Source organism: Lampetra fluviatilis, chromosome 59 (genome assembly GCF_964198595.1).
Source record: "Lampetra fluviatilis chromosome 59, kcLamFluv1.1, whole genome shotgun sequence".
Lineage (NCBI taxonomy): Eukaryota > Metazoa > Chordata > Hyperoartia > Petromyzontiformes > Petromyzontidae > Lampetra > Lampetra fluviatilis.
The window spans coordinates 7,013,454-7,029,955 of NC_136333.1; the positions used below are offsets into that span (position 1 = coordinate 7,013,454).

At 51.0% G+C, this 16,502-nt stretch overlaps 1 protein-coding gene across 1 annotated transcript in view; it reads right to left on the reverse strand.

The window, feature by feature from the left end:
* LOC144950743 (uncharacterized) overlaps positions 1–16,502 on the reverse strand; it is a 151,866-nt gene that overhangs the window by 15,671 nt on the left and 119,693 nt on the right. Inside the window, exons 4-5 of the mRNA XM_078880815.1 lie at positions 976–1,048; positions 711–757 (exon numbers count right to left, since the gene is read on the reverse strand). Coding sequence (XP_078736941.1) covers positions 711–757; positions 976–1,048 — 120 coding nt within the window. The remainder of the gene's footprint in view (positions 1–710; positions 758–975; positions 1,049–16,502) is intronic.

Here is a 16,502-nt window from a genome sequence, read left to right on the forward strand (position 1 = left end):
CGTGTTTGAACACACGTGGTTAATGCCTGTGTGTGCGCGTGTGTGTCAGAGGTGTTCGCTAACAGCACTTGCCCCAGCAGTCTGTTGAGGCTACACGGGGCGTCTTTGTCTTTGTCAGCGTGTAGTGGTAGCGGTTAGCGCTACGAACCCAGCGGCGACCCGGGTTCGATTCCCGCTCACGGCAAACACCGGTGACGATTATCTGAGCCGGCCCTGGGCCTCCTCTAGGTCGACTCGGCCTCAAAAATTAATCACCGGTGTGGTGTGGTAAACATCGCCAATGGGGGAGACAAAGGCGGCCGGGCGTGGTGCTGGCCACCCACCCCCTCGTATGCCGTGCCGGCCTTCATAGGTGCCCGCTAGCAGCACTTGCCAAAACAGTTAATTGATGCGGGAAATACTTGTCTTTGTGCGTGCGCGCACCTAGCCTGGCACGAGCGCCATAGTGACGTCACCGCCACGTCGCGGCGAACGGCGGCCGATGTTGTTGTGTGCATGCATGCGTGCGTGCGCGCGTGTGCACATGTAACCAATTGTAACCCTTTAGGAGCTTGCAAGCAGAAGCAGCAATGTTGCAATGTATTTTTTGTCGGTTTGGTAAAAGTAGGTGGTTTTGCGATAAGACGCGGCGACTGGGTATGGGAAGCTCGAAACGGTCTCCCGATTCGAATGAACAAAAAAAAATCGGAGTGGGATTCCCATCGCCTCACTCGGCGCGACAGCGGCGTCCCCACGTTTCCCCCGTCCGTCGCGTGGCCTGGGACGCGGGGCCAAGAACGTCGGGAAGTCGCCGATTGCTGCGCCATCGAACGCCCCCACGGCGGCGGCGGTGGCGGCATCGGGGTCACTTTTCGTGCCGACGCTTTTCGCCCGATTTTTTTTTTCCACTGTTCACGACGAGCGCCAGGTACTCGCTTAAGCGGGGGGGGGGGGGGGGGGGGGGACACACACTCGCGGACGGCCCGGTTCGCTCACCTCGTTTCTGCATGAAGCTGAAGAGGTCGTCCAGGAACTCCTTCCTCTTGGGGTCATCGTCCAGCTCGTACAGCTGATGAGGACGGAGAGAGAAGAGGAGAGGTGGTCAATTCATGACCGAGCCGCGAGACCCGCGGACGGTGGCCGAGCACTGTCGCAAACGGTGACCCCCCCGGCCGGCTTCCAGAAGCAGAAATCGCTTCTCGACTACGGTCGACGTTACGTATTTGTTGGCTGAAGCCATCGAACAAGGGGGGGGGGGGGTCACGCCGCGTGGCGTGGCGCTTTCACATGCGCTTCTGTGGCCGTCTGGAACGCCGCTCTTCCTTCCGATATCAGGAAGGCACTTTTAAATCGTCTGGATTGACAAACTCACTTCTTTAGAACCGCTTGTGGTTTTTAGTTTGTTGTCCTTCCACGCGCGCCTCCGATTAGCGCGTGCGGTTGGCCACGTGCGTTGCAAAAGAAGTTCAACATTCGTACGTACGTATAGGTAAGGGCACGGTACACGGCAATTGATATATTGAAACTAGGAACGCCACATCGTGAACAGAGATGATCCGTGCCTGTAATTTTTGCTATTTATATACTTTCCCACAAAGACGCGAATGATTATTTGCCTTCATCCAGCAGTGAATTGATCATGGCTGACGGATGATGAACCATGTGGGTGCTGTGTACAAGCAGTCCACATTTATCTCATTGGCCTCTAGCGTGGTGATTAAATAAAGGGCAATTCGCTGGCCTGGAATTACCTCAAATAAAGAAAATGTCATTAAGATTCCTGCGGCTCGCATTGCATTTTTTACGTCGCCAAACAGTTAGAAAGTGCAGGCATTCGCGAGGTTCTCATTAACATCGGTCATAAAAATGTAACAAACAAAAGACAAAGATCCCCCTCCCCTCCCCGTATAGCCTTAACACACTTTTCTGGCAAGTGCTGTTAGCGAGCAGCACCTATGAAGGCCGGCACGGCACGCGATGATGGGGTGGCGCTATTTGCACACCGCACAAACGTGCACATTTGAGGCCGAATCGACCTTTTCGGGAAGGCCCAGGATACGGTTCAGACAACCGTTACTGGCGATGGCCGTGAGCGGGAATCGAACCCGGGTTGCCGGCTTCGGAGCGCAACCGTCGCGCTGCCGCTCCCCACACACACACACGCACACACGCACACACACACGTGCGCACGCATCCGTACGCAAATGAAAAACTCAAAAACTTGCGTCAAGCAAAGACGCGTATTTTCACAGCGTTCAAACGAATCTGCCACGTGGCGTCTGAGTTTTCGTAACTTTTCACAAAGCGATGGATATTCACTCGAGGCCCGCTCGCTTTGCACAACTGCCGACGGAACGCGGCGAGATATTCAAGTGACGGCGTCGTTGGCTGCGAATTGCAGTTGTAATTTTTGTACTTTATTTTCGCAAAAAAAAAACCCCCAATTGCTCGTTTTTTTTACTTTTCTGTAGCCGCGCGGCTGGCCGTATCGCTGAATATGAATAAAATGCCTCGGAACATTCACGATTTACCCCCTCCCCCACCCAACCCAAGTACTGCAGAGTAAGAAGTAATTGCAATAACCCCCCTCCTCCCAAATAAAGTGTGTTTTCTTTCTCCAGAATTGAAACTGAAGTTGCAAAATGTTGGAATTTCCCCTCTCGTGTTAATGACCCACTCCTGTTACCGACTGGACCCAACCTCCCACTCTCTCACTTTCCCCAAACTGCCTCCCCTCCTTAATCTCTCGATCCAAATTAAGGCTCTTCAGTTGGAAAACACTGAGCGCATTTTGTAAAAATGCTCTTTTTTTTTTCGTTTTAATTTCAAAAAATTTCCATTAGCGCATGAACTCGCCGTTTGTTTCTGCTAACCCATGCCGGCTTCGCGAAGAGCGTAACGCAACGCAAGGACGGCTGCCGTCACCCGCACATGCAAAGCACGCTGGGAATATTTCTCTCGCTTTTTGCCGCATACGACGCTGTTATCATATTTTCTTGCTTTCTACCCTGCATGCATCTTACGGGATGATGGGTGTCCTTAAAATGTGTGGCGGCCCTCACACTGACGATGTCTTATCGGCGAAAGTGCCCCCATCCCCCCCCCCCTCTGCTCTACAGGCTGTCTCACAGTTCAATCAAGAACACGAATCTTCCACGCGGACATGGCCGGGAATGGAACTCGGGCCTTCGGGTTTTAGCGCATAAAACCGCTGGAGCGAGCCGCACGGCGCAACAACGTGGTCGAGGACGCCGAGATTCGCGGGGGGAGCATGAACGAGTTAAAAAAATAAATATACAAAAACACAATTGCCGCTGCCCTTGTTAATAAAAGTCCAAATCACACGCGCAATTTTATAATGGCCCTCGCCATTAAACGTACACATTCCTACACCTCGAATAACCTTCAAGTACCCGCGGGCGTGAGGCTGCCCCCCACCCCCCCCCCACGGCGACTCCGGCCGAGGTGCTTCCGTAACAGGGCCAACAAGCGCGCGAGATGCATTGGTGACCTAAATATCGCTCCCAAGAAAATAATATCTAATAAAAATAAGAATTATTTTTTTACACAGCGCACTTTTTTAAGAGGCGACCTGGCCACAAATGATAGCTCAACGGGAAAGTGGCTTATCATCACGTGGACATTTATAGGGGCAGCCAAATGCTCTAAACGAGTGACGATAATTTCTAAACGTGGGGGAGAAAAACTGGAGAAAAATCCACGCGATCACGGGGAGAGAGAAACTCCAAATATACAACAGGCATCGTCAAGGCCGGGACCGAACCCACGACCTCCTGTATACCAGGCGAGGTAGTTAACATCTCGCCACCACGGCACCTGATTATTTATTTATCCAGGAAAGGCACACTGGGTCCAATGACTCAGGAGGGCCCAATATTGACTCAATTTGTATTTTTATTTAAGATGCATTCAGCCAATTTATACAAATCTGAATTCGGATTCTGGACCTCGTCTGTCCGCTCACCCTTGAATGAGTTCCCGTTGCGGTGTGTGAATAATCAGCACTGGGGAAACAGAGGCGGCTGCGGTAGCAACGCACCGTCCCCCCCTTTGGTTGCTAGCAGACCATTACACAAGGTGAAGATTCACTCAGCTGGTTCAAACGATGAATCCAGGCCAAATAGGGTATTTGTTTTGTTCATGCACGTACGTTGCGTGCGCGCGAGCGAGCGTGCGTGCATCAACTGCCGTGAGACCGAGCTACCCATCCGTCTACCCCAACGCCGGTTTATTGAAATGTCAAATTATTGTTATTTTCTTCCTTTCGCTCAACGGGAATTTACTTCCCCGCGTGCGGGCCCGAGCTCTCGCTTACGCGCGCTCGCCGGCACAACGGCAAAGCGGCGTCGCACGGCGTGGTGTTTACCGAATCTCCCTCCGCGACCTGGCAAGCCGTTTGCCCAACTTTGGCCAAAGGTGTCAAGGCAGGGGGGGGGGGGAAGACGGGATTTATGAGTGTAAAGCCGTACGAACAAAAAACACAGTTCACAGGGTCCATTAAACAACCACAACGGTACGCAGGAACGTCCGCGGCAGCAAACCACATACTCAAGATGACCAAGCAGACTCTCGCTCATCTTGACCCGACAGATTTTCTCCGCATTCGGCGAAGGGGAACGTGGAACAAGAGACGCCCCCCCCCTCCCTCCCCGCGTGCCCCCCACAAAACCCACCCTCCCCCCCACAACCAACCCAGCAGTGCGGAGGCTCTGTTGTGTACCTTAGGCCCGTAAAAAGTGGGCCAGTCACGGCCTAACAAAAAAAAACCTCGGCAACGAACGGCGAAGGCGACGCTTAACCGTTGGGCCGTGTCGCCGAATACGATGATGACGACAATGACGACGATGACGACGATGACGACGATGATGACAATGACAACGACGATGAGGAAGATGATGACGATGATGACGATGATGACGACGACGATGAGGAAGATGATCGCGACGATGACGACGATGATGACGACAATGACGACGATGATGACAATGATAACGGCGATGAGGAAGACGATGACAATGACGACGACCATGAGGATGATGACAATGATGACGACGATGATGATGATGAGGAAGATGATGACGTTGACGACGATGATGACGACGTTCACGACGATGACGACGACGATGATTAGAAAGATAACCACGATGGTGGCGACAACGATGCAGCATTACAACCGGGTGGGGGGGGGCTCGTTCCACGTGCGCCCGTCTCCAAGGGCAGTTTTTTCTTCTTCAAAATGCAGGGCAATTAACGGGTTCGGTCCCGGCAGCTACGTGCGCGCGGCGCTGGCGGTGGCGGCGGCGGTGGTGGTGGCGGTGGTGGTGGCGGTGGTGGTGGCGGTGGTGGTGGTGGCGGCGGCGGTGGTGGTGGCGGTGGTGGTGGTGGTGGCGGTGGTGGTGGTGGTGGCGGTGGCGGTGGTGGTGCGCCGCTTGCGCTCGCTGTGCCGAGATTACTCTGGGGGGCGAGCAAAATTGCTCGCAGGACCAGGCTTTCGGATACAAGTCCTTGTTCACGGTGATTTTACTCCCGGATTGGTTAATTAATTTGCGGGGGGTGGTGAAACTAATTTAGTCAAGGGTAATTATTGTTTATTGTTTACAGCACGCTCCGTGCAAACGAGAGAGAGACGTACAAAAAAAGCGTTCAAGAGGGACGGTCGACTCACCAACCACACCCCAACCCATCAAGAGGATTGCCTCCCACTACAATATAACTCGGAACCTATTATCCGCCTAATCCTATTATCCGCACAAGCTACGCAATGCTGCCCACGCGCACGCAGTGAGGCCCACTGAACTATACAGCTCCTTTTCAGAGGCGACCTGGCCACAAATGATCGCTCAACGGAGTGGCTTATCGTCACGTGCAAATTTATCGCAGCCAAATATTCGAAATGCGCGATTATAAATGTGGTGGGGAAAAACCAGAGGACCCAGAGAAAAATCCACGCGACCACGGGTAGAGACACGCAAACTCCAAATATACAGCAGGTGTCATGATGGGGATCGAACCCACGACCTCCTGCGTACCAGGCGAGGTAGTTAACATCTCCTAAGCCACCGTGATTATGAGAGAGAGAGACACACGCAAACTCCAAATATACAGCAGCAGGTGTCATGGTGGGGATGGAACCCTCGACCTCCTGTATACCAGGCGAGGTAGTTAACATCTCATAGCCACCGTGATGATGATGATGAGAGAGAGAGACACGCAAACTCCAAATATACAGCAGCAGGTGTCATGATGGGGATGGAACCCACGACCTCCTGCGTATCAGGCGAGGTAGTTAACATCTCATAGCCACCCTGATGATGAGAGAGAGAGACACACGCAAACTCCAAATATACAGCAGGTGTCATTGGTGGGGATGGAACCCACGACCTCCTGCATACCAGGCGAGGTAGTTAACATCTCCTAAGCCACCCTGATGATGAGAGAGAGAGACACGCAAACTTCAAATATACAGCAGGTGTCATTGGTGGGGATCGAACCCACGACCTCCTGCGTACCAGGCGAGGTAGTTAACATCTCCTAGCCACCGTGGCGCCACGCGATTATTGTACGGCGTTGTGAGATGCAGTTGACGTGAATGACGCTCTATAAAAACGTAAATCTTTATTAATATACACGCGGCTACAACTTTGCGGAAGTCTAACACTATCCCACGGTTGTCAAACGAGACAGGCCACAGCTTCTTAGTGCTGGACGTCATTGCGGATGACCGCCTCCCACCGGTGACGGATTAAATGTTATTTCACGCAATTGATTTTAATAAATCACCGTGATGTATACTCCTTCGGCGATAGACGTTTATTCATCCTGTGACACGACGCCGATAGGGCAATTGGAATGAAACGAGGGGGGAAAGGCCGAAAGGAAATTATTTAGAAAAAAAAAAAATTTTTAAACAATAATTAACACGGGGACATTTTGAGCGTTGTTGTCATCGTTGTTGGTCGTCTTCGTTGCTGTTGCGGAGGATGAATGAAGCCGTTCGACCTTTGTAAATCGACGTTACGTTTCAGAGAACTTTACACGATTGTGATATCAAGCAATGCCTTGTCACAGATGACGACGACGATGACGTTGATGGATATCTGGAGCCAATGATGTTCATGATGTTGACCGAGTTGATACTGCTATCATGTTTTTGTACTGTTTGTTGTTGCGACGTTCTTACCCACCCCTACTGGAGCTTTACAGCTCATAGGATTCCTCCAGTACAAATAAATACACCGATTCTGATGTACAATGCATCTTAATTTCTTGCTGTCACAAACGCTCCCTCTTTCCCACAACGGACACCTTGGCCGGGTCCTCCACTGCAACGGAGCTTTCTAAGCTCCAACATTCCCCGACCCGCAAACCAACGGAGTGCCGTGCAAATAAAGTGCAATGCGCACACGTGGAATTATATAAAAAAATAAAAATAAACGCGCGTTATTGTAGAACGGCGATACGGCGCGCACTCGATTTCACATTTGCAATTCAAGTCGGGAGTTCGTGCATAGTAATATAACTGGCCTTGTCGCTGCGTTGACAAAAGGCGACGCGGCGTATCATAGCATCCCCCCGTGAATATTAAGCGGCCGTTGAGAGTACGGCGTTAATGGATGGATCCGATATACGATTTCAATTGGGAAATACAGCACAGGGACTTCTGCGATTAACTAACGAGTTAGGCTCCAGGGGGGCTGTTTCGTAGTGGGCCTTATCTGGTCAAATAAAATAAAGTTTAAGTTTAAGTTTTTACAGGTTCGTTTGGGAGGCTGGGCATAGGTGGCACCTAGCAGGAGCCAAGGCCAATAGCACTCGAACGATAATCATCGAACGATAATAATCGTTCAATGATAATCGTTCGAGAGCGATAATCGTAACTCCAGCCACAGAAGCTGGCTCCATCTCAGGCTACGAGCCTACCAGCGAGCCGACCCGGTTAAACTTCGGGAGGTAAGTTGATGCCCGTTGATCAACGACGACTAAACCCATAAATGTTCAAATTTCAGCTTTGCCCACGAGCAGAGCAAACAGGCAACATCAAATGAGGCATTTGTGGATCCACGTGAAAACGACATCTATTTAACGAAGCTCATCTTTCCGTCAATTATGCTTAAAGTGCTTCGAGGGCGAGCTGCGAAAGGGAGCTGTATAAAAGTGTGGCGAGGACAACCACGACGACGATGATGATGACACCGATATCGCGTGACAGAATGGGGGCCACTGAGAGGGGGTAAGAGGAGGGGGGGGGCATTGGCGGGCAGTGCCATACCGCATTCATTCCTCCCTCGCCGTATCGCTTGTTGCCACTGGTCGCCGCGATGCCCACCAACCACCGCCACTCACCCGCTCACCCGCCCGCTCGCTCACCCGCCCGCTCGCTCACCCGCTCACCCGCCCGCTCACCCGCCCACTCACCCGCCCGCTCACCCGCTCACCCACCCGCTCACCCACCCGCCCACCTGCTCACCCACCCGCTCACTCGCCCGCTCACTCACCCGCTCACCCGCTCACCCACCCGCTCACCCACCCACAAACCATCGCCACCCTGCCGCCCGCTACTTTGGTGCCTGGGAGCCAAGTCGTCGTCCCTACGTGACCCAATGCAACCCCTCCCCACCATTCGCTCGCCAACCAACCACCCACCCTCCCCATCGCTCGCACACCCCAACCTCAAGCAACCCGCATCATCGCTTAGCTTCGGGGCCAACGATGTGAAGCAATAATAATGATGATGATGAAAAAAATCATCGGCTCCCCAAGCCCCCTTTTTTGCACGCAACTTGCTGTACACACAAACACGGGGGGATGATGATGATGGTGGTGGTGGTTGGGGTGTTGGCAGCGAGAGCACTGTTTGCGTCCCGCGGTGTGGCACGGTGCCAAGTCATATCCGATTATGGAGCCACGTGCGTTACTTAACGCAGCAGCAGCAGCAGCCGCCGCCAAACCCGGGCAGCGCGCCAACATGTCATGAGAAAACCTCTGCCGCGAGGTTAGCTCGGGTGCTTCCTCGCTGCTGCATCGGGTGGTGGTGGTGGTGCTGGTGGTGGTGGTGGGGGTTAGTAGGGGTGAGCGAGCGTGCGCGTGCGTGCGTGCGCGTTTTGGGTTCTCGCTCGCTCGCTCTCTGTGTGTAAGGGACAAATCAAATGACGCAATTGAGTTGGCAAAAGCCGGCCCCTGGGGGTGGGGGGGGTGGGAGCACAGCGATCGGAGTCGAGCAAGCGCACGGTAGCCGCGGATTTGGCAAAGTTCCACGTTGCACTTTGTGTGGTTCTTTTTTCTCTCTCTCTCTGCGCACCGAGGGGGAAAAATGTTTTTTTTTGTTTCTTCATCTGCTTCCCTTGGCCTGCAAAGACCCCACCACCACCACGTTGCCTCTCTCTCGCACTCTCTCTCTTGCTCGCTCGCTCTCTCTCTCTCGCCTATTTATAGACGAGCCGATTGGCGAGCGTGGTACCTGCCCCTGGACATTTCGTATGTTCACAACCGCCGGCGACGTTTAACTTCTTGTTCGGAAATAATCGCGTGAAATAAAAATAACCGTGGGCTTTTTTGTTGTTGTTGTTTGTTGTTTGTCGGTCGATGAGTGGGGGGGGGTTGGTGGGCCACGCGGAGATGGGAACAGATTGTGCGACCCAGACACCCAACCTCCTGGCGTGCGGTGAGAGCGGGCAGCACGGAGAGTGGATAATTTGTTCTAGATTTGAAGCTTTCGTGACTGCAAGGATTCATATTGTTAGGTTTTTTTCGGTAAAGTCACGTAGGTAAAAAATTTAAATTAATAAAAGTAAAATAAAAAATAAAATCACGACGTTTCGGAGGCAACACAAGCTTCCGTCTTCAGGTGGAACCGTCACAGCACGATAGCTGTATCAAGTGATTTTTATTTTACTTTTATTAATTAAACATTTTTTACCTACGTGACTTTACCGAAAAAACCTAAGAATAGTGAATTTGTTGTTGTTGGCAGATGACACGCGTATGATGTGTCTGTTGAAATTCTTTCGCACTCGCTTTGCTGAGCGCGGTAAACGACATTGTGAGAAAATAATTTGTCCAAGAGGTGGGGGGATCCCCCCGTGGCCCCAGTGACCAGCAGATGATTCAGCCAGCACCGCCGAAGAAACCTGGGTTCGACTCCAGGCTTCCGTCCGTGACAAAAACCGAGTTCTCAAAGTTTACCATTGACTGCACACACGCACCAAACATTTCCACCAATTTTGCCTGCATGCCAACTTTGAAAACTCAAATGTCTTATAAAAAAAAAATTGGCACGGCATACATTATTTAAGTGGGCAAAAGAGGGCTTTTCTAGCGGATTCATGGGGCAAATAAATGCGTGACGCGACACTTCAAGGCTGTTCTCCGATAACAGCGTTGTGAGTTCCCTGCTGCTTCTGTTCCAACCTCCCTACGACGGATATCAAGCGTTGGGGTGCGGTGAAGTATGCTCAATGCCCCTCCACCCCCAGGGTACGTACGTACGTTGAATTTCTTTCGCACCATACGTAGCATAACCGTGATAATCGCAGGCGCAGTGTTGAGTCTATGTGCAGTGTTGAGTCTATGGGTAGTGATGAGTCTATGGGTTGTGTTGAGTCTATGGTGCAGTGTTGAGTCTATGGTGCAGTGTTGAGTCTATGGGTAGTGTTGAGTCTATGGGCTGTGTTGAGTCTATGGGCAGTGTTGAGTCTATGGGCAGTGTTGAGTCTATGGGCAGTGTTGAGTCTATGTGCAGTGTTGAGTCTATGGGCAGTGTTGAGTCTATGGGCAGTGTTGAGCCTATGGGCAGTGTTGAGTCTATGGGCAGTGTTGAGTCTATGGGCAGTGTTGAGTCTATGTGCAGTGTTGAGTCTATGGGCAGTGTTGAGTCTATGGGCTGTGTTGAGTTTATGTGCAGTGATGAGTCTATGGGTAGTGTTTAGTCTATGGGCAGGGTTGAGTCTATGGGCTGTGTTGAGTCTATGGGCAGTGTTGAGTCTATGGTGCAGTGTTGAGTCTATGGGCAGTGTTGAGTCTATGGGCTGTGTTGAGTCTATGGGCAGGGTTGAGTCTATGGGCAGTGTTGAGTCTATGGGCAGGGTTGAGTCTATGGGCTGTGTTGAGTCTATGGGCAGTGTTGAGTCTATGGGCAGTGTTGAGTCTATGGGCAGTGTTGAGTCTATGGGCTGTGTTGAGTTTATGTGCAGTGATGAGTCTATGTGCAGTGTTGAGTCTATGGGCAGGGTTGAGTCTATGGGCTGTGTTGAGTCTATGGGCAGTGTTGAGTCTATGGTGCAGTGTTGAGTCTATGGGCAGTGTTGAGTCTATGGGCTGTGTTGAGTCTATGTGCAGTGTTGAGTCTATGGGCAGTGGTGAGTCTATGGGCAGTGTTTAGTCTATGGGCAGTGTTGAGTCTATGGGCAGTGTTGAGTCTATGTGCAGTGTTGAGTCTATGGGCAGTGTTGAGTCTATGTGCAGTGATGAGTCTATGTGCAGTGATGAGTCTATGTGCAGTGTTGAGTCTATGTGCAGTGTTGAGTCTATGTGCAGTGTTGAGTCTATGTGCAGTGTTGAGTCTATGTGCAGTGATGAGTCTATGGTGCAGTGTTGAGTCTATGGGCAGTGTTGAGTCTATGGTGCAGTGTTGAGTCTATGGGCAGTGTTGAGTCTATGGTGCAGTGCCGAGTCTATGGTGCAGTGTTGAGTCTCTGGGCAGTGTTGAATCCATGTGCAGTGTTGAGTCTATGGGCAGTGTAGAGTCTATGTGCAGTGTTGAGTCTATGGTGCAGTGTTAAGTCTATGGTGCAGTGTTGAGTCTATGTGCAGTGTTGAGTCTATGTGCAGCGTGTACGTACGTTGAGCTTATTTCGCACCGCACGTAGCTATTCGAGAGGTGCGGGCGTGGGTGGTAGAAAATTTGACTGAAAGCCACGCGTAGGCCCTAATCGAGCGGGTGCTGTAAATGATCACAACCGTTAAAGACGTAAAAAAAAATTCCAGCTTAGTTTGAGCCTGTCCAGTCAGGGCCACGGTTGTTGCCTCCACACCCCAGCCCCCCCCCCCCCCCCCCAAAAAAAATTTAACTTGTCCGTATAGCGCAGCTCAAAAGCTAGCATTGTAATTGGTGTTTAATACGCAATGAAGGTACGGTAATAGTGTTCTATGGGGGCCGAAGAGGATTGGTGGCAGTGGGAACATTAAAAGGGGGGGGGGCAGGGGGGGGGCTAGCGTGCAGGCGGAGGTGTGGGGGGGGGCAGGGGGGGTTGGTGCGAGGGGAAAGAATGTGTCAATGACATTTTGAGTCGCCGAAGACAGCGCCGCCTCTCCGGAGTGGATTAATAAAGTGTGCCTATATTTATAAGGCACATATTTCCCTTCGGGTACATTTCATTGCAGTTGCCTCATTTGACCAGTGGGCCGGGCCCTGGTGAGGTGGGGTGGGGGGGTCTGGGCTCCCGGGCTCCCGGGCTCCCGGGCTCCCTGAAGCGTGATCGACCGAAAGGGGGCGCAGTGCCTCATCCCACCTCGCCGAGTCGCCAATGCCGACCGGCCGATGTGTGGTTATCGAGAGTCAGAGGAACCTTTATTTATAGACTGGCGCAGGCAAGGTTGAGGAGCAGCAGCAGCAGCAGTAGGAATCTGATGGGAGCTATGAAGCAGTTTTTTTTTTCTTCAAATTAAAATTTAAAAAAAAATGTTGTTACAGATGTCCAGTGAGAAAGGAGGCTGTGTGGTCAGGGAGTTTACAATACGCGCTCGGGAAATTACGAAGCGGTTCCGGGCCAAACAATCTTTGGGGGTGGAGGGGAGAGGGTTTGGCTACGTACGGCGCGAAAGAAGCTCGGCACGCAGTGCGTACGTGTTCGCCAGCAACGCTTGCGGCCCTTGAAATGGGGGAACAGAAAGTATAATCGGAGACGTTTTGGGCAAACGCCACCCTTCTCCGCAGCGCGCGCACTAACGGGCCTTTTCCCACGGCGCGTGAGGAAGGGCCGATGCCCGAAACGTCGCCCGTCGTTTTAAAATGAAGGCCACGCGGCGTCGCCATTGACGGTTCGAGTTTGTTGTTGTTGTTGTCAATTGCACTTGTGTACCACCGTCGTCAACGTAGCGGCGGCGACAACAGCAGCATCAATGAATAATGGTTTCAATTGTGACGGAAAAAATGAATCCCTGGGTCTCAAACACTGACGGCATAAAAAAGTACGTGTAAATCAAACGAATAACATCCACAAGATGTGACGACCCGGCAAAGTGGGTAAGACCGTAGAATGGAAATCTGCGAAATGCCAACCTTGTATAGTAAACCGGCGAAGATGATGGCATTGGTTTGGGAGGAGTTCCAATGAAATTAGTCCTCTACCCCGGTGCCAATAAAGTTCTACAAATATTGTCACGGACTGCACTGCACTCGTGCAAGCGGCAGTGGCGGCGATAAAAGTTGTTGACTGTGGTCTGTCAATAAAACTATTTGTGACTGAGGTGCGCGACATTTGAGACCGTGCACCATGTCGTGAACGACCGCCCAAACGGAGGCGCATTCAACGGCGATGTGAAAGAAATCCACGCGGGCTACTCCTGAAGCGGACCAACGGATATCAAATCTCGACATCGATTTGTAGTCTTTTGCAATCCGCAAAACGCCATACGAAAGAAGAAGATGAAAATTCAACAAAATGTGGTCTCACAAGCACAGTGCACGTAACTGGTTTAGAAGACGCAATCCCCAGCAACTTTTTTATCCTGAGAAACCGGCGGTAAACGCTGAATAAATCCGCGAGATCAGAGCTCTTGCGAACGCCCGATGACCTGAAACGTCGTCTACAATATGACCCGAAACGTGGTCCGCAGTTGTTATGTTTTGCTTGCTTTTCAACGACATTGCCCCGGCCGGTTTGCTTTAAGAAAAAAAACTGCGCATCGGCACACGATGTCTACATAACAAAATAAGTTGTTTCTGGATTCGTTTCGTGGTGCGGGAGGGTTATAGCATCTGCCTTTATACAGAAACAACTATTATGAATCAAACACAGCTGTGAAGGTTTTGGCAGTTGTATTGTACGCTGAACTTATTTCGCACCGCACACAGCCAAATCGGAGGCACGGGGGAAGGACAACAAACTAAACACAAAAAGCTGTTCTAAAGAAATGCGTTTGTCAATCGAGATGATTTAAAAGTGCATCATAGCTCCAAGTGGCTTCTTAATATCGAAAGGAAGAAGCGTTCCAGACCGCTGCAAAAGCGCATCTGAAATTGTCGCGATGCTGTGAACGTCTTTGTTGGACGGCCAGCCAAAATCCACTGCTGCTGCGAAGATAACCTGGAGTTTGCCCGATGATGGTTTATACTCCTTGATGAGATCAGCAAGGTGACCGTGGTTCATTTGTGCGCTGCGTGGCTCTCTCTCCGATGCGATGATTTTTCAAAATTTTGCACAATATGCCCAGAACTGTTTCTATCAGGTTACTGAAGAAGCTACTACTACCATTATTTTTATTTTACCAGGTAAGGCCCACTGAGCTATAGAGCAGTTTTTTTCAGAAGCGACCTGGCTATTAAAAATGATAGTCCAATGAAGTGGCTTATCAAGTGGAAATGTTTAGCAGACAAATACTCTAAACGCGCTGATTCTAAATGCGGAGGGAAAAACCGGAGGACACGGAGAAAAATCCACACGGCCACTGGGAGAGACACGCAAACTCCAAATATACAGCAGGCGTCAGGGTCAGGATAGAACCCACGACCTCCTGTATACCAGGAGAGGTAGTTAACATCTTGCCACCGTGGCGCCCGTACAATTGGTGGTGGGTGGGGGGGGCCAGGGTTGTGCACCTCGAGAGAAAAAACACACACTGAAGCTCTCGTACGGAGCGAGTTTGATGGCTTGAGAGCCCCAGCCAGCAATGACTGCTGCACAATAAACCCATCAAATAAATTTACTTTTGACGAATGACCAAACACTGGAATTCACCGAAAACCGACTCGCCACCCCCACAAACCCCCCAGAGGAGAAATTGTGAAAGTATTTCCCCCTCTCCACCCCCCCCCCACCTCTCTCCATAACTTTTAATGCTTTTTTTTTTCAAATCAGATCTCAATTTTGGTGCTTAGTGTTTCAAACATGGGGGATTCGTTTCCCGTCGCATTTAAGACGTCATTTGCCGGTGCTGCCGTCGCTATGCACAAGCACAGTTGCACAATTAACAACAACAACAACAACAAAAATCTCAAACACGTTCGTCAATGACAACACCACGTGGCCTTGACAGGAAAATGGCCGTTCATGAATTGTGGTATGAAGAAGGGGTATTGTCCAAAACGACGCCAATTATATATATTTATTTTTTTGCCATTTGACGAACATGCACGTGTGTATTATGTGTCGAACTTCTTTCGCACAGTACATTAGCCAACCGTGCTAATCGCAGGAGCAGTGTTGATCTATGGGCAGTGTTAGTCTATGGGCAGTGTTGGGTCTATGGGAAGTGTTAGTCTATGGGAAGTGTTAGTCTATGTGCAGTATGTATGTATTTTGAACTTCTTTCGCACCGTACGGAGTAAGCCGTGCTAATCGGAGGTGTGGGGAGGGGGGATAGAAAAAACGTGTTTGGAGGCTGGGCTTCAGCGAACGACGTTTCATCATCACGTGCTCATAAAATAAACTTTTTTTTTGGCGTGGCCAGGATATGACGAGTAGAATTTCCCAAAACTTCACAACCTCTCCCTGTCGGCAGTTAGGACGTGAGCCGGAGATGTTAAAGGCAAAGATCCCCCTTATAGCCTTTAACAGACTGTTAAGGGCAAGTGCTGCTAGCGAGTGCCTATGAAGGGCGACAAGGCACACGAGGGGGTGGGTGGCCAGCACCACACCCGGCCGCCTTCGTGGCGATGATTAAACGTCGCACCGGGTACTCGTTTGAGGCTGAGGCCCAGGACCGGTTCAGATAATCGTCACTGGTGTTGTCCGTGAGCGGGAATCGAACTCGGGTCGCCGGGTTCGTAGCGCGGCGCGCTAACCGCTACACTACCAGAGATATCGAACCCATACCCACAGGCACGATTGGTGCCCTGTTGTGTCAGCCGCTACAGTCTGTTCTCCTATAACGCCGCGTGTTTTCATGGCGCGAATTGGATACGACGCGATTAATGCATTAGGGAACACAACATTGTTACGGACGCGAATCGGATGTCAACGCGATCGAGTGAACGGAAGAACTACGTCGCAACGCGAGTAGGAATAAGCGGTTTGTACGGCAACCTCGGCGTAGTGTCGTCGCGCAAGGAGGTGGGATGCTGCTGGATGCTTCTAGACGCAACCCCACGTGCCTCGTCCTTTGTTGAGCTTGCGTTACGCATCTAACGTGTTATCTGTGCTTCATCCTCTATGTTATATCATACCTGTCAACCCATACGGTTTACGCCGTATTCTTGTAGAGGGAAATTTCGTTTTTAGGTCCATACGGCATACAGCCGTTTCAATACGGGCAAACACTTTTTTTTGCTGTCTATTTGTTTGTGT